This window comes from Tauraco erythrolophus, chromosome 3 (assembly GCF_009769465.1).
Source record: "Tauraco erythrolophus isolate bTauEry1 chromosome 3, bTauEry1.pri, whole genome shotgun sequence".
NCBI classification, from domain to species: domain Eukaryota; kingdom Metazoa; phylum Chordata; class Aves; order Musophagiformes; family Musophagidae; genus Tauraco; species Tauraco erythrolophus.
The window spans coordinates 25,857,916-25,882,656 of NC_141467.1; the positions used below are offsets into that span (position 1 = coordinate 25,857,916).

Genomic DNA, 24,741 nt, shown 5'->3' on the forward strand with positions numbered 1-24,741 from the left:
GCCGGGGCTGGAGGTGCCAGCGGTGCCAGTGTGCACACACCCACGGAGCCTGGAAAAATAAAGGAGCTTTACTCTGCCCCGTAAAGTGCAGTGGTGGCCGGTGAGCCCCGGTGCTTGCAGCCGGGGGCTGGAGCATGGCGCGGGCTCTAGCTGATGATTTCGGAGAGCAGCGGCGTCATGGAGGACAGGTCCTGGATGTGGAGGATCTGCCGCGTGTTCTCCACCTTCAGCGTGTGCAGCTCCGTCACCAGCAGCAGCAGCTTCGCGTAGAGGAACCTGGGGCAGGGGGAGTCGCTCGGCTCGGACCCGGTGGTCATCCCCGCGGCGCAGGGGACTGCGGCTGTGCCAGTCCCCTCGTGGCGCATACCTGCCCTCGGGCATGGGGTGCCGGTGGTCGATGTAGCTCTTGAGTGTCAGCGCCACCTTCTCCTGGAACTGGTCGATGAAGTCCCGCTGGGCGATGCCGGCGTGGTCTGGGGGCGCAGGGCGGGTGGGTGACAATCAGCGGGGCCGAGGGGACAGCCCGCCGTGCCCCAGCGGTCCCTACCTGGCGAGAAGAGCAGCATGGCCTGGAGCAGGACGTACTCGGCCTCGTGCAGCTGCAGCTTCTTCAGGCTGATGTGGAACTTGAGCAGCGGCTCCAGGTAGATCTGCTGGAAGCCGGCTGGGGGAAGCGGGGCGGTGGTGGGTGAGCCGGGACGGGGACGTGGCTGTCCCCGCTCCCCAGTGCCGCCATCTCTGCCCACCCTCCTCACCCAGGGCTCCGTCCTGGATGGTGTAGCAGTGCTGCCCGCACTCCCAGGCATTGGTCTCTGCGTTGAAGACGGTGTTGAACTGGACCTGGCAGATCTCCAGGGTGGCCCCTTTCAGCAGCGAGATCTGGTCGTCGATGGGTAGAGTCCTGCCGGGGGTGTGAGGGGCGGTGTCAGGGCTGGGGTGGCGGTGGGGGTCTCCTGCCCGTGCCCTCCCCCCCAGACCTGAAAGCTGGGATCTCCTTGGCGAAGTTGATGACCTGCTGGATCATGAAGGTGCTGAGGTCGGCGATGTGGGGCAGCATGGAGAAGACATCGGGCAGCACGTCCTCATCCAGGCAGTCCGGCTGTGGGGACGGTGGCCACGCGGTGGGGCCGCCCAGCTCTGGTGGGCTCTGTGGCTGTGGGCTGGGGATGTACAGGCGCACGGCGGGCTGTGGCGGTGGCAGCTGAGGTGTTAGCACCGTGCCGGGGCGCCCGCGGGGATGGGGGACGGCTGGGTCCCAGGGGCCCCACTGACCCGGTAGTGTGTGAACTGGGAGAAGCTGGAGTCGAAGGTGCGCTGGTGGGCCGCGATGAGGATGTCGATGAGCTCCTGCTGCTCCACTGTCAGCCCCCCCGGCTGCTCCTGTGCCAGCCGCCGCTGCCTCCGCAGCGCCCGCCGTTGCCGCAGCGCCTCCTCTGACAAGATCACTGCCACTCCGCCGTCACCCCCGGCCCGGGAACCGGGTCGCTGGTGGCGCAGCCCCCCCCGTAGCCCCCCAGGAGCTCAGAGCCACCACTGCCCCGTGGTCCCCTCTCCCCAAGCGGGTCCCCCTTGTCTCTGGGCTGTCCAGTCCCCTCTGCCCCTGTGTCCTCCCCTGTCCTCTCACCCAGGCCAGTCCTTTCTGTCTCATGTCCCCTCTTGTCCCCTCTGGGTCCCCCTCATCCCCTTTCCCCATGCCATTCTACCCAGGTCCTTCCTCTCCCCTCTGCTCCATGTCCCCCTCTCCCCCCCCAGGTCTCCCCTGTGTCACCATGTCCGCGCTCCCCCCATGTTCCCCCCCCACTGTCCCTGTGCCACTGCACTCACTGTCCTTCCGCATGCCCACGTCGAGGCACTTCTGGAGGCGGCAGGCCTGGCACTGCCGCCGCTTGGCCTTGGTGACGGGGCAGCTCCGGGTGAAGGGGCAGGTGAAGCGGACGCCCTTGTTGATGGAGCGCCTGGGGGGGACACAGGCGCGGGGTCCGGCATGAGGCAATGGGACTGTCTCTGCGTCTCCCCGGGGCGGGCAGAGGGGCAGCAGGGGCTGAGGACAGGATGCCCCAGGCAGGGGCCACCTCCAGCTCCCCGGGACCCTGTCATTGTTGTGCCGGGTGGTCCAAGCACATAGCGGCAGCACCATGCCATCTTGTCCCACCCCGTCCTGTCCTGTCCTGTCTTATTCCATCCTACTTCGTTGTGTCTTGTCCCATCCCACCTGTCCCATCCTGCCCTGTCCCCTTCTCTCATCCCGCACCGTCCTGTCCCATTTCAGCCCATCTTATCCTGTTCCATCCTATTCCATCTTGTCCCTCCCACCCTGTCTCATGCCATTCCATCCCCTGGCACTCACCCTGTGCCACCCTGGGTACCCCCACAGTGGTAGCCCCCACCTGAAGAAGCCCTTGCAGCCCTCGCAGGTCATGACGTGGAAGTGGTACCCAGTGGCGTGGTCCCCGCACACGGCGCAGACCTTCTCCTCCCCAGGCTCTGTGTCCTCCTCCACCGGGACCTGGGGGCCCCGCAGTGGGCAGGGGCTGCTCTCCGCATCCGAGGGGCTCGAAATGGACATGGCCGAGCACACGGGTGACGGTGTCTGGAGCAGACAGACTGCAGGGAGGACAGAGCCTGCAGGACGGGGGGGTGTGTGTGTGTGTGTGTGTGCACACCGTGGTTCCTGCTCGAGCAACACCCGGTACTGCGCCCCGCAGGCAGCACTGCCCGTCCCGCGGCTGCTGCCCCAACACTGGCTCCTGCTCCGCGTCCCCTTTAAGCCACCACGTCCCCCACGCCCCATGGCACACTGCCCTCGTGCGCCAGCCCACCCTTGCCCCGGCCACCACCAAACTGTCTGTGTGACGCCCCCAAAGGCAGCTGATGCCAGCTGGTGCCGGTGGACCTTGTGCCCACCAGTGCTGCCGGTGCCCCTGGTACTTGCCGCTGCACGGCGAGGGGCCGCCTGGGTCCCGCTCGTCCCTGTCGCCTCCCAGTCAGAGCACCGTGGAGTTTGAACCTTGAACTTGAGCGAGGCTGCGGCAGGCGGGGACAGGCAGCACGGGAGGGACAGGCGGGGACAGGCGGAGGCATGGCAGCCGTGGGGCACGGCCGGACGTGGGGCATGGCCAGGCACGGAGGCGACAGGCAAGGGACAGACAGAAGCAGGGAACAGGTGGGCAAAGGGACACACGCGGGTGCTGGGACGGGCACCGCGGCCGTCCTGCCCCTGGTGCCCTGGAGGAAGGTCCCCGGCCGGTTCTCGGGCGCCGCGGGGAGGTGCCGGCGCCGTTGCTGCCCCCGAGTGGGGCCGGGCACCTCCCGGGTGTCACCCACCACCTTCGGGGTGCCCGGGGACGGCCGCGCGCCCCCCGGGACCCCCCCCCGGTTCGGCTCCGCGGGCCGTCGAGGCTCGGGGGGGCGGGGTTAGACACGCGGGGGGGCGGGTCCCCCGCCCGGCCCGCCCCTGCGCCCCATTGGCTGCCCGCGGCTGTCACTCAGCCGCGCCCCTATAAAGGCGGCGGAGCGGGGGGCGCCGCACACCGGGAGCGGCGGCGGCGGCACCGGCACCGGAGCGGCGATGAGCGAGGTGGGGGCTCGGTGCCGGTGCCGGACGAGGGATTTTTCCCTTTTCCTCTTATTTTTAGCAGCGGGCTGGGAGAGCAGCTGCCCTGGGAAGAGGGGGGGCGGGAGGGGATGCCGCACCCGGCGCGGGGGGTGGCTGGAGGCGGGGAGAGACCCCGGAGGCCCGGGGGGGGTCCCTGGCAAAGCCCAGCCCGTGCCCCACTCGGTGCAGGTTTGCTGCCGGGGGCCCCGTGTCACCCCCGGGCGCCCCGTTCTCTCCGCAGCGCAGCCCCCATGAGTCCCCCTCCGCGGCTGAGGCCCCCGGCGGGCAGGAGGAAGGTGAGGACCCCCAGCACCGGCGGGATGCATCCTGCAGGGCGCCCCGTCACCCGTGTCACCTCTGTCCCATGCCCCCCTGGGACCCCCGCTCTGCCCCGGTGCCTGGGACCCCACGGGCTGCTCCCGTCCCTGGAACCTCCAGGATCTGTGTCCCCACCATGGTGGGGGGGTGACACCTGGGTGGATTTGGGGACCCACTCTGTCCTTCCCCTGGTGGAGGGGTGATGAGGTGCCCCCCTGCGTGTCCCTCACCTGATGGGAGGTGATAGGGTGCCCCTGGGTGTCCCCTGTTGTGAGGGGGGGGGGTGGTCAGGGTGCTCCCTGGGTGCTGGGGTGAGTCTGGGGGTGCCAGGCTGTAACCAGGGCAGCCTCTGTCCTGTCCCACCCCCCCCCCAGCCAAAGCCGGCGACCCCAAGAAGGTGGAGGAGGAGGAGGAGATCGACATCGACCTGAGTGCGCCCGAGACGGAGAAAGCCGCACTCGCCATCCAGGGCAAATTCCGTCGCTTCCAGAAGCGGAAGAAGGAGTCGGGGCCCTGAGTGGCTGTGGGGTCCTGAGACCCCCTGCCCGCGGCGGGCACCCCACTCTTGCACGTGGGCACGGCTGCATCCTGACCTCTGCCGTGTCAGAGCTGCCCCATCCTCTGTGAGCAGGGCCGGGGGGCGGCTCAGCCCTTTCCTACCCCTCGCCCACCCCTGAGCCAGGACCCGGGTGAAGCTGGGGGGTTGATGTTGGGGGGGACACCACTGAGTCCCGTGTCCCCCAGAGTGGTGGTGGCCCTTGTGCGAGGGGATGGCTCGGAAATGCCCTTTTCCCTGGGACAGCCCTGATTTTCCTGTCCGTGACGATGACACCGGCTGCCGAGGTTGTGCTGGGGGGGGGGTCCAGTGTCCCCCGAGCAGGGGAAGCCCCTGTCCTGTCCCAGGGGATGGGACACTGAGGGGGACGGGTCTTGCTGCAGGCTGCAGCCCCCCACGGGAAACCAGAGCTCCTCGTCCTCGCACTGCCCCCTCCCCACACTCCTGTCGTTGTCACCGTCCCTTCGCCTGGGGGGGGCTTTTAGCATGTGTAAAGAATAAACCATCCGGGAAGAGGAGCCGGGCTGGTGTGTGCTCTGTGGGAGGGCCGGTGGGACCCCCAGGTCCCTGTTCTCTGGGGGGCTGGGTTGGAGCCCCCCCTGTTAAAAACAGCCCTGCAGGTCCCTGGGGCCAGGCTGTTCTCACCTGGGGGGGGGCACGGACAGGGATGTCTCTGGGATGTGGGTGGAGGATTTTCCCCCTTGGGATGGGGCCTCTTGGCTGGCACTTTGGGAATGGCTCCAACCCCCCAGGATCTCCCGTCACCCTCACATTTGGGGTCTTTCCCGTGAAATTCTGCTTCATTTATCAGCCGCTGGGTCTCAGCCCCCGGAGCCGCCCCTGGAGCCGCCGCCTCATTTCCCATTCCACTGCTCTTTGCAGCAGCAACAAAAGATGCTTGCTCCTCTTCCTCTGGGGATGAAGGCCTCACAGTGCCGTGTCCCTCCGGGCATCAAAGTTTTGCTTGGAGCCGGCTTTGGTAGCTGTTCCCAGCCCTGGCTCCCCAGCACCGCCGAGAGCAGCCGCAGGAGGTACCTGCTGGTGACGAGAAAAAGGTGCTTTGGGGTGGTTCAAATAAAGCCTCGTGCGGGATTCGCACTGGGATCGGGCGCCAGGCGGCTGTGGGGGCCAGTCCCTGCGGTGCCTGATGCCACGGGGTGACCCAGGACGCTGGGACCCGGCACGGAGCCGCGGCGCGTTGGCAGAAATAGCTCCCTGGAAAGAAAAACAGCATCGGGGCCAAGGGAGAGGCAGGGCCCAGGGGACGTGCCGGGGGTGCCGGCGCTGGGGCTCGGCCCCCGCTCGCTCCGCAGACTTATTAGGGAAAAGTCAATTATAGACCTGGCAGCAGGGCCGGGGGGGCAGCGCGGGGCCTCGGCTGTGTCGGTGTGGGAGCGAGCGCTCCCGGTGCGCCCCGTGCGGAGTCGGGTGGTGCAGTGGCGGGATGGGGCTGGGGGCTGGCACCGAGCCCTGGCGTGGGAGCGCTCCCACTCCGCTCCAGCGCAGTCACCCGTCGCCCTGGCCGCCCCCCCAGCCATAAGCCCCGCTGCTGGGATGGTGACAGTCACCACCGGCTGAGCAATGGCCGTGGAGTGAGACCCCCACCTGCCCCAGGGAGACCCCTGCCCACCCCGGGGCTGTGCCCAGGGCAGGACATGAGACTTGGCCTCTGTGTTAATTGGAGTGACTTTAATTAACGGCTGGATGGGGATGAGGGGGAAGGTGGCCCTAGGGTGGGGCGCACCCATTATGGGTGGCCTCGGGGACAGCCCTCACTCACCAAGTGGGGGTCCCTGGGGTGCCACAAGGACACCCTTTGATGAGACATCACCTCACCCCTGGGGAAACTGAGGCACAGTGGCACCGATGTCCCTTGCCCTGTGGGAGGTGGTGGGCCCCTACGCAACAAGCTCACAAGTGCTCAGCCACCCTCTGCCCCCGCTGCAGACACCCCCACCTCGAGCAGGGACCAGCAACGAGCCAGGGCAGACACTGGGGTCCTGGAGATGTGAGTTTTATTAATGGCGCCGTGGGGATCGGGAGACACGGACAGGGCATAGAAAAACACGTCGGGGAATGGCGCCTGGCTCCGGGGTGATGGGCACCGGCAGCTCCTCCAGCCCGGCTGCAGCCTCTCCTCCTCCACGAGGCTCCGGCCGACGCAGAGGGGCTGGGGTTACGGGGCGGGAGGGTTAATGGGGGACGGGAGCGGGATGGAGAGGACGGGGCGGGGGCCACCCCGTGACGTCATTTGGGCTCAGTCACGGGGAGAGACGAGAAAACGGCCAGAAAAGGAGCAACGATGGGGGCACAGAAACCCTCCCAGAGACTGGTTTGGGGGGATATGGGGAGGGCTGGGGTGGCACGGTCCCACGGAGACCCCACGGGTCTCTGGGGAGGGGGGGACCGAGGCAGCCCAGGGGGGACAGACCCAAAATTCAGTGTTTGTGTCTTCAGATAGAAAAATTACATCAGTGCCCGGGGCTGGGCAGGGCAGCGGTTGCGCAGAGGAAGGTACCAACCGAGGGGCTTCGGGATGGGGTGGGGAGATGCTGGGACGGCCCCGAGGCTGAGGGACCTGGGGCGAGGACCACACCCTGCTCCTCGCCGGGTCCCGCACCCTGGGGTAGCCGCTTCCCGGAGCTGGGGGGGCCACGTCCTGGCCCCCCCGGCTCCGCCGGCAGCCAGGCGTCAGGTCCCCGAGTTCGGCTTGATGATGTTCATCAGGGCGCTCTTGAGGCTGCCCTTGCTGGGGGAGCGGACGGCAGGTGAGGGGCGGGCAGCCTCCGCAGCCTCCCCCCGCAGCTCCATCTCGATGGTCATGACGACTTTGGGGGGCCGGGGTGCCCCGGCGCCCGCCTCCACGGTACCTTCCCTGCCTGCTAACCGCTATTTCTTATCCTTGCGGGAGTCTCCCGGGGCTCCCTTGGCTTTCTTCTCGCTCGCCGCCTTGGTGCTGCGGCTGTGGTCCAGCATGGCGTAGAGCACAGGTGCCTGCGGCGACGAGGCAGCGTTGGCACCGTGGTACCCCCGCCCCGGGGGCTTTGCCCCGCAGCCTCTCGTCCCATCCCAAAAAGTAGGAGAGGGAATTGCCGCCCCCTGGCCAGGCTGTTGTGTCCCCCCAACCCCTCGGCGCTCACCTGCCGACTGCGCTTGGACGCATCCTTGGCCGACCGCTGCAGCTTCCCCTTCTCCATGGCGCTAAAATTGGGGCAGAAAGGGAAAAAGCAGCTCAGAAACGCCAACCCCAGGCTGGTCCCACCCAGCAGCCCCATTTCAGGGTGGTCGTGCCCCGATGGGGCAGTGGGGCTCACCTCAGCCGTCGCTGCAGGACTGCCTGCCGCCGCAGCCAGCAGTAGCGGATGAGATAGACGAGGGCCACCACCACGGCCACCAGCAGCAGAGCCCCACCGATGATGGATCCCAGCACGACGCCGTAGCGGGTGGGCACTGTGGGAGCACCAGTGCCCCATCAGGTCCCCTGGCTGGAGCAGGGAAACTGAGGAGGAAGGGGACCGCCGGCGCCGTACCTTTCTCGAAGACATAGAGCGTGACCTGGGAGGACTTGCCCACGATGTCAGGGGGGTTCTTGACGTCACAGGTGAAGGTGCCGTTGTCGGTGTAGTCCAGGTTGTGGATGACGATGGAGCCGTCCTTGCGGTGGGGGTTGCCCACCCACTCCATCCGCTCCTTGAAGGTGCCCACATCATCGATGTAGGGCTGGCCCTTGGCGTAGTGGAATATCTAGCGATGGGGACAGACACACAGACATCGGGGTCACGGTGGTTCCAGGCACGGCAGGGCCACCTCGCGCGCCAAAGCGGAGCTGGCGCTTACAGAGATGCTGTCACGGGACCCCTCAGCTTGGAAGTGCCAGGTGATGGAGATGTCCTCAGAGATCCACTCACTGGACCAGAAGCTGCAGGAGAGGGTGACGTGGGAGCCAACGGTGCCGTGCACCTCCCGCTGCGTGTACACGTGGATGGACAACGTCGGGGATGGCCCTGCCAGGGGGCACAAACCCATCAGCCCCGCAGGGAACCCCTGGCACGGGGCCGCCGGCAGGTCTGCACCCCCACGCCAGCCCTGTGCTGCCACCAAAGGGCTTTTGTGCCCGCGAGAAAGCACAAGAGCTGGCAGGGGACAGCAGCTCTTTGTGCCACCGCGGGTGCCTTTGCAGGGAGCCTCTGTCCCGGTGTCCCCACGGCTGGCTTGAAGGGGACCGTGTCGCAGTGCCAGCTGATGCCCAGGGACCCTGGCAGGGTTGGGTCCAGCACCCAGCACCCCTCTCCCATGCCCAGGGAGGTGGCTGGTGCTGGGATTCTCCTTGCAGCCCTGCAATAGGAGCCGGGGCACGGCAGCAGGTACGTCCCCAGAGCACGGCCGCCGCTGGTGACGGTCCCAAAAGCAGACAGGTGGGTGGCTGCCAGCCCCATGGCCACCTCCCAGGGGTCTGGAGTCCCCGTTACCCTCCACCACCCAGGATCTGGATTTCGGGACCAGCAGCCCTGGTTCCCTGTCCCCATCCCCAGCTTACCCAGCGCTGAGAGGAGCCCGGTGAGGAGGAGGAGGCTGCTGCTGCCCCTGGCACCCTGCGACATGGTGGCTGCCTGTCACTGGCCGGCTCCGAGCCGCATGGAGGGCTGGCGGTGTGCGGGGCCCAGCAGCGTGCCGAAGGGTGCCGGAGGGATGGGGGCTGAGGTTTAAGAGCAAGCAGTGCCGAATGATGCCAGCGGTGACCCGTCCTCGGGCCAATGGGCACTGGGCAGCTGGGGCGGTGGGGGCCGGGGGTGCTGAGCACCCCGGGCTGAAAGGGGGCATTTAGTGAGGTGATGGGTGGGGAGGGGGAAGCACGCAGCGGGGGGGCCGGGCACACAGCACCCTTTGTCCAGCCGCATTCCCGCCTGCAGCGGAGGTGGCTCAGCAGGAATGCGGCTGGAGCCGGACGGCACCGGCACCAGCACACGGCCGCGGTCTCCGGTTGGTTGCAGGGACAGACGTGCCTGGCAGGGCTCGGGGTCCAGTGCCAGCCACACCGCGGGCCACCGGTGCGTCCCGTCCTGGGGCCACGGGCCGGCTGCCGGCATCCTCCAGTGCGATCCCACTCCGGGCCCACCGTGCAGGGCTCCCGGCTGGCACTGCCACCTCGGGCCAAGCACGCTCCCGGCAGCCTCTGCTCCGGACCCATCGGGGGGCCATGGATGCTCCCCCGGGCTCCAGCCGTGGCACGAGGGGCACGTCCGTCCCCGTGGGGTGCAGAGGAGCCACCAAGGTGCCACCATGCCCAGGCCCGGAGCAGGAATCCGCCCAACGACCCCCGGCGGGTTCCCGCCGGCTGGGGCACGCGGTGTTTTGGGGTGAAAAGCTCCCAGTGTCCCGCGCAGGGGCTTTTCCTCGGGAAGTGCCACCCCGGAGGGTTTGCGGCTGGGGAGGGGGCACCGGGCTGCCCGGTTGCCCTGCGCCGCCGTCCCCATCGCAGGGGCGGGCGGGGGTCCGGGTGGGCCGCAGGGCCCCGGCCCGGCCCCGGCAGCTCTGGGGGGACGGGGCAGTAACGGGGGGGCTCGGGGGCGGGATGTGCTGTGCCAGGGGGGCACGGGGGGGGTAACGGGGGCGCACGGGGAGCTCGGGGGCACGGGGGCGGTAACAGGGGGGGCACGGGGAGCTCTGGGGGAGCGGGGAGCTCTGGGGGGGCACGGGGAGCTCTGGGGACACGGGGGCGGTAACGGGGGGGCACGGGGAGCTCTGGTGGGGCACGGGGGTGTCACGCGCAGCCCGGAGCCGCCGCGCAGCCCCGCGGTGTAACGGGCGGCGGGGGCGGAAGTGCGTCACGGCCGCTTCCGGCGTGCGGGGCGCTCCAAGATGGCGGCGCTGGCGTTGAGGTGACTCCCGGGAGGGCCGGGCCGGGCGCCGTGGCGGGACCTGCGGCGCCGGGAGCGGCCGGGCCGGTTTGCCCGTCGCGGAGGGGCCGAGCGCCGCCGCTGGGCCGGGCCGGGCCGGCGGGGCGGGGCCCGGCGGGGCCGCGGGCGCCCCGGAGCCGCCACGGGGCCCCGGGCGGGCCGGGCCGTGGGGGCCCCGTCCCGGGACGGGTTCCCGCCCCCCCGTTCCCGCGGGTAACGGCCCCGGGGCGGGGGCGGGCCGCGCCCCCCCGCCCGTGGGCCCGCCGTGCCCCGGCCGGCCCCCGCCGTCAGGCACGGCCGTTCTCCGGGCTCCGGAGGCGCCGCCGCTCCGCCCCTCGCCCCGCGGTGTGTGTCGGGCGGTGCGGGCGGCCGGTGAGGCGTCGCCCCCGCGGGCGGCTGCACGGAGCCGCCCCGCCGCGGCGGGCACCCCCGGGGCGCGGGTGGCGGAGCCCGCCGTGAGCTGCGGGGCTGGGATCGGGCGCTTTGTGGCTGCCGAGGGGGCGGTCCCGCTCCTTCCCGCCCCCCGTCGCGGCTCCGGTGGCTCCGGTGGCTCCCGTGGCCGTGACTGGGTGCACAAACGGCCATGTTGCCCCCGGCTGGCGCTGGGGGTGCCCCCCACCCCTCAGGGCCACCCGACGGGGTGCCGCTGGCGCCGCAGGAGCTCGGCGATCCCGCGCAGGAGGACGCGGTGCTGAGCGGGTGGGGAAGGGCGTTGGGTTTGCTTGGCCTGAAGGTGCCTTTTCCCATCTGCTACCCCCACCGGAAAGTTAGAACCACAGACTGGTTTGGGTTGGAAGGGACCTTAAAGATCACCCAGTTCCACCCCTCTGCCATGGGCAGGGACACCCTCTGCTACACCAGGTTGCCCAAAGCCCCATCCAACCTGGCCTGGAACACTGCCAGGGATGGGGCAGCCACAGCTTCTCTGGGCCTCCTCGAGGCTGTGACTGCCCCCGTCCCAGCCCCCCTGTTCCCGACATTCTCTTTGATATCAGCGCGGAGACAATGTTTGGGATTTCAGGCTCTTAATGTATTCTGTTTGCAGCAGCGGTCGGAGCCGTCCTGCTTTTGTGGAAAGCGCCGTGTCGCGTGTGCGGGTTTGTTGAGAGGCAGGAGCTGCCAGCGGCGGGAGCGGAGGGGACTGGCGCTTGCTGGGGCGGACGTCCCGCAGCCGCTGCTTGAAAAACGAGTCGCTCGCTCTGCGTTGCAGCCTGGCAACTTCAGCTCGTGTCTGCTTCCGCCTGTCAGATGAAACAGCATGTCTGATCACTTCTCCTTTGCCTCCTCCGCAGCGAGATCTGGGTGGTTTTTATAGACCTGCCTTGCAGGATAAACATCAGCGGTGTCTGTCGACGTGACGCTGAGCTGGTGCTGCTCCAGAGCTGTCCCCCAAGACTTCCAAAATTCTCCTCCTGAGCTACCGGGGCTGCGTGGTGGGTGTGAGCAGCCAGTGCTGTTCCATCTGTTTACAGATGTGTGGTTTGAGTGGCTCCTTTTCACTTGTCCCTCTCCAGCCCCGCGCGAGCGGCTGTGCTCTGTAAAGTCCCCGGTATTTAACACCGTGCCCCCCCCGAGTCTTTGTGCCCTCCTCGGGCGCGGGGCAGGGCCGGCGGTGGCTGTGGTGCTGTGGGAAGCTCTCAGCGGGCGTCTGGAGGATCCTGTTGTAGGGCTGAGTCTTCTTTTGAAAAAAACGTGTTTGTCAGTGATCTGGAAGAAAATGCAAGTTAATGGAGGGAGCGCAGGAGATGATGGAACAGCTTAGAGAGTGATAAATAACGAGGAGGACAGGTCCTTGGTGCAGAGCGACCTCGATTGCCCAGCTGGAGGGCTGCGTTTTGCAAGCAGTAGTCGTGGCACTGAAGCAAGACGTGATGCTTTGCATCTGAAACCAAAATATTAAAATGGGGAGTTCTAGCTGAGGAGTTTAGCTCTGAAAAAACGCGAGTGCGATGTGGGTTTTGTTCTCGTTTTGAACATGGTGTGTGATTCGGAGCCAGCCCTTGCTCTTCCCAGGCCCCCGGAAAAGGTGCTGAGCGGCTGCCGTAGGAGAGATGGAGGAGGTCGGGCCTGTTAGTCTGGAAAAGAGGGCTGAGGGGGGCGAGAGAGGGGTGTAAATCGTTAATGGTCTGCAGGTAGAGATTTATCGTTCGCCTCCTCCGCCGCCCAAGAACTGGGAGGCAGCAGCCGGGGGGCTCGGGACAGGCAGGAGCTGGAGCTCTGTGCCCACTCAAACCGCGCCAGTCTGTGCTGGAAGTTGGGGGGTTGGGAGGCGGCAGGGTGGTCTGTTGTGGACCGAGACCCTCTGGCTCAGGGAGCGCATCAGCTGCGCGTGGTGGGGGCGCTCCCGTGTGTTTCCGGAGGCTTTTCTCTGGGATCTGCTCTCGGCCGCGGCACTGGGCTTGGTGGAGGTCTGGTGGGGCTCAGGCGCTGCCGCGTCCCCGAAGCTCTCGGTCTCTGTCAGGCTGCGCTGCAGGGGCACGTTGATGGACTAGGGAGGGTTCAAAGAAGGATTTTTGCTGCAGCGTGGGGTGGATTCTGCATTGCCGAAAATTCTCACATCCAACTGGGATGCCTTCCTAAAAACCTGCTGTGTTTAAAGTCAAGCCTTTGGACACGAGGCAGGATTTTGAAAGGAAACATCCTAACTATCATTTACACAGGAACTCAGAGTGATTAATAATGATGACTTTTGTTTTGCGTTTACACCTGGTGGGAAGCTGACCTCTGGATGTTTTTCCTGCCATGTCCTCGAGACCAGCTGCAGGACAACTGAAGAGCAGCGGAGCGTCATTCGTCTGCCTCCGTTAATGAAACAGCAGGAGATGCTGGTGCAGATGCTTGAACCTTTGAGAAGATTAATTAGTGTTTGTGGTCGTGCCGCGGAAGAGCGCGCCAGATGTTCTGACACACCTCGTTCTGGTCGCGCCGTCAGGAACGGCGGCGCTGCCCGTTACGCTTTGTCCCGGAGCGGAGCGGCTGCCGCAGATTCCAGCCCACATCTGCAAAAGCTCGAGCGGTGCTGGGCCGGGGCCTGTTCCTCCTCGTTCCTGGAGAGATGCCCTCGAATGTCAGAGTCTCTGTTACCACAATGCTCTGCCGAGAGCGACTCCCACTCCTTCGGGCACCACAAAATCCCTTTTTACCTCCTGCCCCCAGCCTCGGCGCGGCTGAAACTCCGCGTGCGCCGGGCTGCGGCAGCGACCGCCCGTCTCGCCGGTGCGCGGAGCTTAATGAACAGCAGCAGCAAAACGCTGTAACGAAAACAAGCGTTTGGAGGAGAGAGGGTTGATGTTTTCCTCCTGGACACGTGGAGAGCGGTGGCCTGAGCCAGCCCTTTCTGCGCAGCTTGGCACATGTGCCTTTCCGGGGCCGTGTGCCGCCCGCCCTGGTAATTGCTGTAGCGAGCGTGAAGGATGGGCTGCCCCCGCGTAGCCGGGAGCTTCGGGTGCTGTTTGTGTCTGTCTTACAGCCAAGGTGTCGCAGCCGAGTCGACTAATCCCAGGGTGTTGTCAGGATTGAACCCTGGGCAGAGTCTAGAGGCTCGAGTTAAGAGCCGGTGTGAGAGAGGGAAGATTTGTGGAGGAGCAGCCCAGATCCCCTCGTGTTAAGATCGATTTTAAGATAAAACCTACCGAAGCGGCGAGTCCCCTCCCCAGCCCCATCTTGCTGGTGTTTCCAGCCGCGAGTTTGGCGCTCACAAAGCCTTCCTGTCTTCTCTCTTGCAGGTGTGTCGGTCGGCAGCTCCTGCTGGCTCGGCTCGGCCCCGGCCTTTCTGTGCGACAGTGAGTCCGAGGTTTTACTGGGAATAACGGGATTAAGTTCTTCCCCAAGGGATCCCATCTCAGGCTTTGGGGCGTGTGTGTGCTCCATCCGCTTAGTGACTCCGGTCAACCCACACCGTGCGTTGGTGCCGCCGCGAGGGAGCAGCCTGTTTATGGAGGGGCTGGGGGGTGTGGGCAGGGGTGAAGGGAGAGCCTGGCTGGCCGCAGAGGCGGGCTGGGGTCTCTCACGGAGGTGGGGGTACCCCTGTCGCCCCTCCGTGCCGCTCTGCGCGGCAGCTTTGTGCCTGAGGAGGGCTGGGAGCCGCAGAAGCCCTCTCGTTCCCGAACTTTGTGCTGCCGGGCTGAGGGAGAGAGAGTAATTTTCTGCTAAATTGGGCTGTAAGTGTAATTGCTGTGTAATCTCAGGCACATTAAATTACAAGCTCTTTATTTGGTGCAGCGTGCAATTACCGTGGCAGTAAAGAGCAGGTTGCATGTTATCAGTGTTACATAACGCCTTATCTGACATCCCATACCCTGATTTGGGTGGCGCTGCGGGGGGTGGCGCGGCCCCGCTGGCTCAGTGGATTCCTGTGCAGCAGCTTCCCACCCTGCGTTATTGTTCTTCACCCGGGAGCGCTGGCAGCCATCCTCTCCTTGATCCTCTCCTTGATCCACTCCGTGCCCCTGTCCGCGCACAGCTGGAGCCCTTCTTTGTGCTGCTGCAGTCAGTGTCCACCAGGAACTCGTGTCTTGCAGGGTGGAAAGTGTGGCAGTGCCCAGTGGAGCGGGCAGGGGTGAAACGCTGCCCGTCTCTCCGCACCTCCTCTTCTTTTGCAGCGTTGTCCCGATGGGAACAACGGCCAAGGAGGAGATGACGCGCTTCTGGGAGAAGAACACCAAGTCCAATCGCCCCTTGTCCCCTCATGTCACTATTTACAAGTAAGAGCCCCTTGGCACACGACGGCCGCGTCCCCAGAGGCACCCGTGGGTGGGAGGGCTGTGCATGTTCCCGCTGCCGCTTCGGGCAGAGGATGGGGGGACCCTCTGCATGGTGCTGCGAACGGTCCGAGCTGCGTGTGGGAATCGCAGCCTCCCCCACGGAGTTGGCGACACTCACTTTTTTGTAGGGGGTGTTGTGGAGGGGTACAGTCCCCCCAGAGCTGCGCCCCTGGCAGGGCAGCGTTTCCAGACGTGCTGCTGAGAGGCGGCTGCCTCCGTGGAGGGCGGTTGTGCAGAGCAGCGTGTCCCGCTGTGGGGATGGTGGTCCTTGGGGGTGAAGGCAGGAGGCCAACTTGGGGCTCTCAGGTTCCCTCAGAGAGGTGACGGCTTCTTTGGGGCTGCCTCTGTCACCTTTCCAGGTTTGTCCATGAGCCTGGATGCCCACACCCTGCCCCTTTGTTCCTGAACTGCAGGAGCCTTACAGTCTTCTCCTGTTTCATCTCCTTTTAAGCTTTCTCAGCAAACGCCCTTCCCCTTTCCAGACCGGTGCCAGTGGCATTTGCCATTCCCAAGCTGCCTCTGCAAATTCTCCTGTCTCTCCCCTTTTGCTCTGGCTGGATTCCTTGAATAACTCCGGGTGCAGAAATACCCGCCCAGCAGCACGGAGCTGTCTAGGAACAGACGGGCTGTGCTTGGTCCCGCGGCCTCGGAGGCCTCCCTGGTGGTGTGCCCTGTTTTGCTGACGAGGTTGGTTCTTTTGCAGGTGGTCCCTGCCCATGGCGATGTCCATCACGCACCGGGGCACCGGCGTGGCGCTGAGCTTAGGTGCGTGCACCTCTCGTCTGCTCGTGGCGATGGAGGGCGGGGGCGGCGGGAGGGAAGACCCCTCTGCCTGGTTCGGAGACATGACTCCAGGTGGATGTTTTCTCTCCTCTGTCCCCAGCTTCAGTTGCTCAAAGCCCCATCCAACCTGGCCTTGAACACCTCCAGGGATGGGGCAGCCACAACATCTCTGGGCAACTGGGCAGTGTTTCACCACCCTCATTGTAAAAATTTTCTTCCTTAAATCTAGTCTAAATCTCCCCTCTTCCAGTTTAAAGCCATTGCCCCGTGTCCTGTCACTCCACACCTGTGTCCAAAGCCCCTCTCCAGCTTTCCTGTAGCCCCTTCAGGTACTGGAAGGTGCTGGAAGGTCTCCCCAGAGCCTTCTCTTCTCCAGGCTGAACAGCCCCAACTCTCTCAGCCTGTCTCCATGGCAGAGGTGCTCCAGCCCTCCCATCATCTCCGTGGCCTCCTCTGGCCCCGCTCCAGCAGCTCCATGTCCTTCTTGTCCTGGGGACTCCAGAGCTGAACGCAGTATTCCAGGTGGGGTCTCATGAGAGCAGAGCAGAGGGGCAGAATCCCCTCCCTTGACCCGCTGCCCACGCTGCTCTGGGTGCAGCCCAGGGCACGGTTGGCTCTCTGTGCTGCCAGCGCACATTCTCTGCGGGAGAGCAGCTCATGGCTGCCTGCTCCGAGCGAGGCAAGGCGACTTTGCCTGCGTGCACCCCGTGAGCCCAGCTGGCTCCTCCGGGTGGCTGCGTGCCCCGCTCTGTGTGCACCCAGGGCACTGCACGGCAGCCGTGAGAGCTGCCAGAAAGGCTGCGTGCTGGCACCGCCCCGCTTTGGGATTTTACCTCCAGCAGCTCAGGACGTGCCCGGCCCTGTGGGCTGCAGTGCCCGTCGGCTTGCTGTCAGACGGGCCGAGCTGGCAGGTTCACTGTTCCCGTTCTGCTCCGATCCATCAGCCCCTGCCGGGGGGGAAACCATCCCCTTCCCCGGCTGGTGGAGCACAGAGGAACATCGCTTCACCGGCCGCAGCTCCGCAGCCGGGGGACGGAGGGGGAAGCGTTCAACTCGTCTCCATCAAGGCCTGGAATTACAGGAGCCTCTGACGTCCTGCGCTCCTGGCAGGGCGGGCACAAAGGCCGTTGAGGAGACAAGTGGCTGAGCGAGGAAGCAGCTGGTTGACTCCCGCTGCCAGTGCCGGCCGCGGCCGCGGCGCGCGAGCTGCCGTGCTGCGGTGGCATCGGGCGCTATTGAGCGGAGGGTGGATGGCGACGTGGCTGACTGCTGGCTGCAGTCGTTCCCGTTCTTTTGGCAGCACCATCTGGAGAAACCCTCTTGGCCTAGAAAGGAGGAGGAGAAGCCGCTGCGGCTCCTGCAGCGAGCGCAGCCACGCGGGTCAGGCCGTCCCTTTGTCTGCCGGTTCCTTTGCCGGTGCCCGCCAAGGCACCCTGGCTGGGTCGCTGCCTGTGTCGGCGACTGGCAGCAGAGGGGTGTCTGTCCCGAGACGTGGATCTGGGGTCCTTGCTGAGGAGTTGCCACCTTACCTTTCCAAACTTCATTGTCCCTCGAGCCTTGAGTTTGGGCTGCTTTGGCTGCAGCTGCGTGAGGTCACCCCAGTTTGGTCTCTGGGCGTAACGCAGCCCCTGGCGCAGGACCCAGACTCAGGGCGTTGCTGCCCCAGTTTGAGCGCTCGCTGTCACGGTGCAGCTGGTGCTGCTGCCAAACGGGCAGAGCCCTTCTCCCTCCTCCCTCGCAGGCCGCCAAGAGCTGGTGGTGGCTCTGGCCATGTCACCAAACCAGAGACACAGAGGCGACCTGGGGCTCTTTGCGGGCAGCGAGGGGTTGGTGTCGCTTCTGCTGGCTTGACCTGTGGGCTCTGTCTTTCCCAGGAGTCTCCCTGTTCGGCCTGGCCGCCCTGCTGCTCCCCGAGCAGTTTCCCCACTACCTGGCCATGGTGAAGTCGCTCAGCCTGGGGCCTGCGCTCATCTACTCTGCCAAGTTCGCTCTGGCGTTCCCCTTCACCTACCACACCTGGAATGGAGTCCGACACCTTGTGAGTAGCCTCCCCGAGGGGCCGGGGGTGTGATGGAAGGGAAGCGTCTGCTGACTGCCGGAGCAGCAGCGCAGCATCTGGGAAGGTGCCCTTGGAAGTGGGAATTAGTCACCTCAAGCGCTTCAGAAACTCGGTGCTATTTTTGGGTACGTTTAAGTTGCAGAGAGCATCGCTGTGCTGGTGCTTCGCCGGGCGGCACAGCTGGCGGAAGCGTCTCCCTGCGCCTCGGCGGCGGGAGACGAACGGGTGGCAGGAGCAGCGCTGCAGCCGGGGACGTGCCTGCGGAGCCGCGGGCTGGAGCCCTGCGCCGGTGCCACCCCTTGCTCGTTCTCTCACCCTCATCGTGCAGCCGTTGCGCTGTGGTCCTCCCAGTGCTCTGCAGTGTTCAATGAGCCCAGAAGACGCGTGGCAGAGGGTTGGAGACAGCGCTGCCTGCGCAGAAAGTCACCTGTGATGTTTGCCCGGGGCTGAAGTGAGGAACCAGCAGCTCCGTTCAACCGAGCTTCCTGTGTTTGATGAAGGAGGGGAGCTGGAGAGCCGAGAGTTTCTTGCTGGGAATAGTACAAGATGTGCTGCTTTTTGTAGTTGATTTTTGTGTTTTCCGTAGCTCCAGATAGGTTCGGTTTTACGGCAGCAAATTGCAAAGGCAGCTGGCCCAGAGTGTGACACGATCCTTCTGCTCTGGGCAGGGGGAGCGTCACGTGTGGAGCCACGCCGCAGACGTGGGCTCACGCTGTGGGCGCTGACGGCTTCCAGTGTTTCCAGCGTGGAAACACGGGACTTGAGCACTGTTGGATGTCGTCTCCTGTACCCGAGAGCAGCTGTTACGAGGTGCTCGTGTCGGGGGCCGGGAGGCGAACAGCAGCTGTGTGCTGCGAGAGGAGCCCCCTCTGCGGGTCCTCGGGGTGGCCGGTAGCCGGCTGGCAGCGCCGCGAGTGCTCGTTATCCGCTTCCCAAGCACTCATCGTCGCACGAGGTCTTGGAGCGCAGGGCGTGCGGCCGGCTGAGCCCCTCTCGCTCGTGGAGACGCTGCCGGGCAAGTGGAGCAGTCGTGACTGGCTGCTCGTTCCGAGCACCGTGAGTCGAGTGCGTGCCGGAGTCTCGGCACGTGTATATCAGGGAGACAATTAAATTGTCCGAGAAGGGAACCGGCAGCGTTGGCTCCCGGCCGCGCTCAGGAGCGCAGCCCGTCAGTGGCAGAAGGGGAGTCAACAGGGAGCAGGTTCAGTTCAGCACTTCTGCCTCCGGTGCTTCTCTGCTCCGAGCCCTTGGGGCTTGCTGGCAGGCTGGCAGGAGGTGTGTGCCCCCCAGGGTGCCCTCGGCCACCCGCTCTCCCTCGGCCAGAGCCAGGTGAGAGGTGCAAGCCCATCTGTGATACCTGGGAGCCGAGGACGCTCAGCCCTGGGGTGCATTCCAGCACCCCTCCCTGCCGTCCAGGCTGGCACTGTACCCCAGGGGTGTACGCAGAGGTGCTGGGGGCTGCAGCTCGTGCCACCCGCTCGGCTCCGTGCCCGGGGATGCTGCGCTGCCGGGATCCGCGCGGTGCTCCGTAACCCATTTCTGTCAGCAGGAGAGACGCCAGCGGGGAGCAGCTGCCGCTTTTGAAGTGAACCCGGCGCGCTGCGGCGGGTGGGGATTAGGGAGAGCTCGCGGGTGGCTTTGCTGGTAGATGGCGGGGCTTGGTGGGGGATAAGCTTCCTCTGGCATGGAGCACGTGTACCTGCACCCAGGGAGACCCCTGCCCATTGCCCTGCAGCGACGGACACTTGCACCCCTCCCTCTGATCTGTGCCCGGCGGTCCAAAGGCTCTCCGCAGAAAGAGGTGCCTGTCTGCCCGTGTCTGGCACTTCCACCGTCTGAGAGTGTCCCAGCCCTGCTGAATTAACCCTGCTGTGTCTCTTCTCTCCCGCAGGCATGGGACTTGGGCAAGGGGTTGAAGATCCCGCAAGTCAACCAGTCTGGGGTGCTGGTCCTGATCTTGACCCTGCTCTCCTCTGCCGGCCTTGCGGCGATGTGAAGGTGCCTCCTTGTTGATGGCCTCCCCCTTTTTTTGGAAGATTTGCTCCATTCTGGCCTACTTCAAGACGTGCGTGGAGAGGGAGGCAGGAGGACAGGCTCCCGAGTAACTACAAATCTTTGGGGAAGGTGGTGCTTCCCCTGCTCACAAATCTCGTGGATGATCAGAGTTGCTTTTCATTAGCCCGGGTCGCGTGCTGACCCCTCTTAGCGGGGGGGGGCCAGGCTGGGCTGCCTCCTGCTGTGCCGCATGCCCGAGCAGCCACGGAAAGCCAGGCACAAATTAACAGCCGATCCTGGCACATTCAGTCACTTGCAGGGAGCTGCCTGGCCTCTTCCAGGCAAACTCCAGGGCGTTTCTTTTCTCTGCTCTGTCCCCAAGCGTGAGACAATACTGAATCTGTGTCCCTGCAGGCCCGAGTGGGCTTGGGGACGGCTGGTGGGGTGTGTGTAGGCCTGGCACAGGACAAGCATCTCCATTGAGGCAGCCTGTGCCAGGGCAGGGAGAGCAGGCGGAGCTGCCAACGCCAGCACCCGTGAGGGGAATGGGTGATCAGTGCCATCCGGGTGCCGCAGCGAGAGCCTGTGCTTTCCGAGCCCGGCAGCCTGAGCCGGCTGGGATGGGTTGCTCAGACCTGCAGCGCTTCAGTCCTGCTCCTCACCCTTCACCGGTGGTGATTCAGGCAGCTTTGGGGCCCTCGAGCCCCTGTCCCTGAAAACATCCAATTTTCCCCCGTTAGGAAGTTGCTCCGTCTCTGGCATGACGGAGAGGAATGTGCTTTTCCAGTTGCGTGTTGCCACTGGCTCCCACTTCAGCACTTGTCACTCGTCCACTTTGCAATAAAGCAGCCTTGATCCTTCCCACGGAGCCGCTGAGTTTGTCGTCTGTGCCCGACGCTGCGCGGAGGCGAAGGCGGCCAGGGACGGGTGTTGTGCTCTGAGATCCAGGGAGTCGCCACTTCCCAGAGGAGCGGAGCGATGGCAAAACAAACCGTTGGCAGCGCTTGGAGGCAGGTGTCGTGCCTGACCTTTGGAGCTGGGGGGCGCGGGGTCGGCTTGGCTGTGAAATGCTGCCAGCCCAGCAGAAGGGCATTTCCTACCTGGACCACGGTTGTTTGTGCCTGTGCAAGGTCCGGGAGCTTTTTTGCTCAAATTGGCCAATTTTTAACATCTGCCACCAGAACAGCTTTGCAAAGAGGACGTTCTCCATCAGAAGCTCTGTCCTAGCGAGGGTCTTGGCTCTGTTTCAGGAAGGATCCTCCTTCCAGTTCACATCATTAGCTGGTGAAACGTTGGCTTTACAGGGAACATCTGCTCCCTCGTCTGCCTTTGATGGAGACCTGAAGCGGCAGGAGGAGGCCAGTCCAGCAGGGCGCTCCAAGGCCCCTGGCGCCGGCCCGCCTTGTTGCCACGCGATTGCCCTTACTGCCGAGCCCCGGCCCTGCCCCTTGTGCAGCAGCTCTGCTGGACCTGACGAATCTGCCACTCCGTTAATTAGCAGAAGGCATCGCAGCCCTGAGGGGCCGCGGAGCCTCCGAGATGGGAAATTACAGAGGAGGAAAAACTGTTTGCTGCCAGCGTGGCAGAGGGAGAAGACTTACTGCTGGATCCCATTCGATGTAGCCGCATGGCCCAGCAGGAAGGAGCTTCTCCTGGGTGAAAATGAGCGTATTTTAGTATTAAACCAATTACTTCCTGCAGCTGCTGAAATGGCTTTTATTTGGAACCCACTTCTCGCTAACGAGCTATTCTGTGGTGTGTGCCAGCTGCTGCTGGAGTCCGACTGCGCTGCGCCCCAGCTGTGCCTCGCAGACTTTATTTCCTTTCCACGAGCAGTCGGAGGGGTTGGCAGCGCTGCCCGGTCGCTGGGGCAGGCGGGAGGCTCAGCCAGACCTGCCTCTGCCCCTGCACAAGAGACTGGTCGAGGAGTGGGTGAAACCAGCCTGCTGCTGGGCACGAGGAGAGGCCGGGTGAGCCGCGAGCCGCTCCGCGCCGGCGGCTGCTCTCCCATTTCCAGCACGAGACGCTGTTAAACGGGACGAGCTCAGGTGTAACCCGAAGTGGGCACCATGTGTGGCACCAAAGCACCACGCAGACTGACGCAGCCCGGAGCTGCCTGGGGCTCTGCCCTGAGCTACTGAAACCAAACACGGGGATTTCTTTTTTCAAAAAACTTGTATTTTTCCAGTTGCCATGAAAACACAAGTGCAGGCCATGTGGTGCTGTCCCAGTATCAGCCGCCCTCGTTCCCCTTCCTCACCCTCCGGGGCAGGACGGTGTTTCTGTTCGTGTGTGTGTCCCACGGGGCGGAGGGTTTGCGGGAGAGGCCGGGAGCAGCTGCGGAGGCCGGGAGCGTCGGCAGCTCAGAGCCCAGCACGAGATGGCTGCCCGGCTCTTGTGCCTGTGGCGCTTCCTCTGGCACCGGCCTCTCCCCATCCGGCACGAGGCGATGCCTCGAGCCCGCGGGATGTGCCCCCCTGGGGCTCGGCCCCCGCGGAGCCCCTCCGGCTGGGCGCGGAGCCCTGCAGCGGGGTGGCTTGCTGGGAGCTGGCCTTGCTTGGCGGGGGGCGGGTTGAGGCTGGGATTTTGGGCGAGCCGGTGTCCCCGCGCCGGAGGTCTGTGACAGCAGGCTGGTGGGAGCGCGGGGTTTGTCCCTCGTGCTCAGCCTGCTGGGAGGAAGGCTGGCGTGCAGCCGCGGGCTCCAGGGACACGTCCGCCTTCAGCCGGACCTCCGTGCAGCCGGGCTCGCAGGAGCGTGGTGCCACAGCTCCGGGGCCAGGCAGCTCCTCCAGCGGTGCCCCAGGAGAGGCCTCGGTGGGCTGGATCCCCTCGCTGGATGCCCGACTGCTCCTTTGGGAAGGCTCCTTGGCCGCCTGCGCGTCTGACCCAGGCTCTTGGGGCTGAGTGAGAGAGATGTCGCTGTGCTCACGGGGCAGGGATGGAGACGGGAGGCGGTGGGAGAAGGTGGGGGCGAACGGAATGGACAGAAACGCTGGGGCAGGGGGGCCCGGGCCAGCTTCCCCTGCCATGGAGGGGTTCACTGCAGGGCTGGGCTCATCGCAGCACTCGGGGCAGGGGCTGCTCTGCCCGGGGACGAGGCACCCTGCAGCCCTCAGGGAAAAGCAGGGAGTGGAAAAGGGATGCTGGGGGCTCCGGAACTCCTCCGCATCAGGGCAGCCCCTATTCTCGGGTGCTTTCCTCTGGCAGGAGAGCGGCGGTTTGCGAGCTCCTCCTGCCGGCACAGCGGCAGCCCGGGCACCCGGCCAGCAGCGGCGAGACGAGCCTGGACCTGGGGTGAAGCCAAGGGACCCCCCCAACCCCAGAGCAGAGGGAGATGGTGGCCCAAGCACTGGGCACTGCCAGGCTGAGCGCACCCTGTGGGATGGGGATGTGGGAGGAATGAGTCTGGAACATCCTGTGGAAGAGAGGGAAGCGGCACAGGGAGCAGCAGCTTTTCCTGTACAGCCTTGTCTCTGCTGCCTTCTCCTCTCTCTTGCCCTTCTCCAGCCTGGCATGGGCCAAGGGTGGTACAAAACGCCTCTGAAATCTGCTCATGGGCTGGGGTGCCGTCCCCGGACCCCTGGAGCGGGACACCTACCTTCCCGGTGACCTCTGTCCGGAGGCCGTTGCAGGCGCGGGTCAGCGTGGTGGGTTCGCGGATCCAACCCATGAGCCGCGCAGCGGCCGTGGCCGAGCGGGAGGTCAGGTCCAGCCTGGCTGGGGGGATCCTCGGCGGCATCTCCCAGGTCCCCACAAACCTGCCCCACGGGGAGGCCTGGGAGGAAGAGGAGGAGCAGAGCAGGGCCTGGCGAGGGTCTTGGGGCCCCGGGGAGCCCCGACACTCAGCTGCAGGGCAAGGGCGGCCACCGGCCCCCACCATGGGTGCCCGTGGGTCTGACTCACCTGGGAGCGAGGCACGGTGGGGAGCAGGTGTCCTCGGTCATCGGCGATGATTCGTGTGGAGCCCTCCTGCAGCACGGGGCGCTGGGGGAGCAGGGGGTGGATGTATGGCTGGGGGTCCTGGGGGGGGTCTGGGCTGCGGATGAGGGGGGTCCTGGGGGTCCCGGGCCAGAGATGAGGTGGGTTCCGGGGGTGCCTGGGGTCTGGGTCAGGGCTGAGGGGAGTCCCAGGGGGTTCTGGTGGTCCAGGCTGGGGGGGTCTCAGGGGCATCCCACAGGCATCGGGCGAGGGCTGAGGGAGATGCCAGGAGTTCAGGTTGGGGCTGGGGGGTCCCGGGGGGGTTCACGCTGGGGCTGAGGAAGGTCCCGAGGGTCCAGGCCGGGGCTGTTGGGGTCTCGAGGGTGCCGGAGAGGCACGGGCCAAGGCTGAGGGGGTCCTGGGTGCCCAGGCTGGGGCTGAGGGAGGTGCCGGGGCATCCCGGGGGTAAAGGCCGGGGCTGGGGGGGCCGGGGAGGGCCGGGCCGGGGGTACCTGCCGGCCGGGCCGCGCCACGCTCCAGTTCTGCAGGCGGCGAGGGCTGAAGGCGTCCTCGTACTGCGGGAAGAGCGGGGGGGTCAGAACCAGAACCGGCCCCGGCCCCGGCCCCGGCCCCGGTACCGGCCCGGCCCGACCTGCCCCGCGCCGTAACGGGCCGCCATGCGCCGCGCGCGCCGTCTCCTGGCAACCGCCTCGCGCGAGCGCGCGCCTCGCGCTCCCCCTGGCGGCCGCGGGGGCGGGGCGGGGCCAGTGACGTCACTGGCAGCTGTTCCGCGCCGCTGCGGCGGGTCCCGGTGCCGGTGCCGGTGCCCGGTGGGCGGGGGGAGCCGGGGCTGGGGC

At 65.8% G+C, this 24,741-nt stretch overlaps 4 protein-coding genes across 7 annotated transcripts; 1 reads left to right on the plus strand and 3 right to left on the minus strand.

The window, feature by feature from the left end:
• Nucleotides 1–146: 146 nt before the first annotated feature.
• On the minus strand, nucleotides 147–2,563 carry NR1I3 (nuclear receptor subfamily 1 group I member 3). Its single transcript, XM_086609076.1, has 8 exons — nucleotides 2,388–2,563; nucleotides 1,825–1,955; nucleotides 1,273–1,445; nucleotides 978–1,186; nucleotides 756–901; nucleotides 548–664; nucleotides 368–473; nucleotides 147–276 (listed from the first exon to the last, which is right to left on the minus strand). Exons 1-8 carry the CDS (start codon nucleotides 2,417–2,419, stop codon nucleotides 147–149), a joined length of 1,044 nt encoding a protein of 347 aa, XP_086465202.1. The 5' UTR covers nucleotides 2,420–2,563.
• A 4,795-nt stretch (nucleotides 2,564–7,358) lies between these two features.
• Nucleotides 7,359–9,070, minus strand: MPZ (myelin protein zero). The gene is made up of 6 exons (XM_086609580.1): nucleotides 9,007–9,070; nucleotides 8,307–8,473; nucleotides 8,000–8,213; nucleotides 7,784–7,919; nucleotides 7,610–7,670; nucleotides 7,359–7,463 (listed from the first exon to the last, which is right to left on the minus strand). The coding sequence occupies exons 1-6, from the start codon at nucleotides 9,068–9,070 to the stop codon at nucleotides 7,359–7,361; spliced, it is 747 nt and encodes a 248-aa protein (XP_086465706.1).
• A 1,247-nt stretch (nucleotides 9,071–10,317) lies between these two features.
• On the plus strand, nucleotides 10,318–20,827 carry SDHC (succinate dehydrogenase complex subunit C). Of its 4 annotated transcripts, XM_086609077.1 has the most exons (6): nucleotides 10,318–10,348; nucleotides 14,092–14,148; nucleotides 14,968–15,069; nucleotides 15,833–15,894; nucleotides 17,787–17,950; nucleotides 19,863–20,827. In XM_086609077.1, exons 1-6 carry the CDS (start codon nucleotides 10,329–10,331, stop codon nucleotides 19,965–19,967), a joined length of 510 nt encoding a protein of 169 aa, XP_086465203.1. In that variant the 5' UTR covers nucleotides 10,318–10,328; the 3' UTR covers nucleotides 19,968–20,827. The 4 variants fall into 4 exon arrangements, with proteins under 4 accessions (XP_086465203.1, XP_086465205.1, XP_086465206.1 ...); XM_086609079.1 differs by lacking the exon at nucleotides 14,092–14,148 and having other exon boundaries at nucleotides 10,321–10,348; XM_086609080.1 differs by lacking the exon at nucleotides 14,092–14,148 and having other exon boundaries at nucleotides 10,321–10,348; nucleotides 15,833–15,888.
• Nucleotides 20,828–22,329: 1,502 nt separating this feature from the next.
• Nucleotides 22,330–24,563, minus strand: CFAP126 (cilia and flagella associated protein 126). The gene is made up of 5 exons (XM_086609236.1): nucleotides 24,537–24,563; nucleotides 24,397–24,459; nucleotides 23,870–23,950; nucleotides 23,565–23,741; nucleotides 22,330–22,866 (listed from the first exon to the last, which is right to left on the minus strand). The coding sequence occupies exons 1-5, from the start codon at nucleotides 24,561–24,563 to the stop codon at nucleotides 22,330–22,332; spliced, it is 885 nt and encodes a 294-aa protein (XP_086465362.1).
• Between the last annotated feature and the right edge of the window lie 178 nt (nucleotides 24,564–24,741).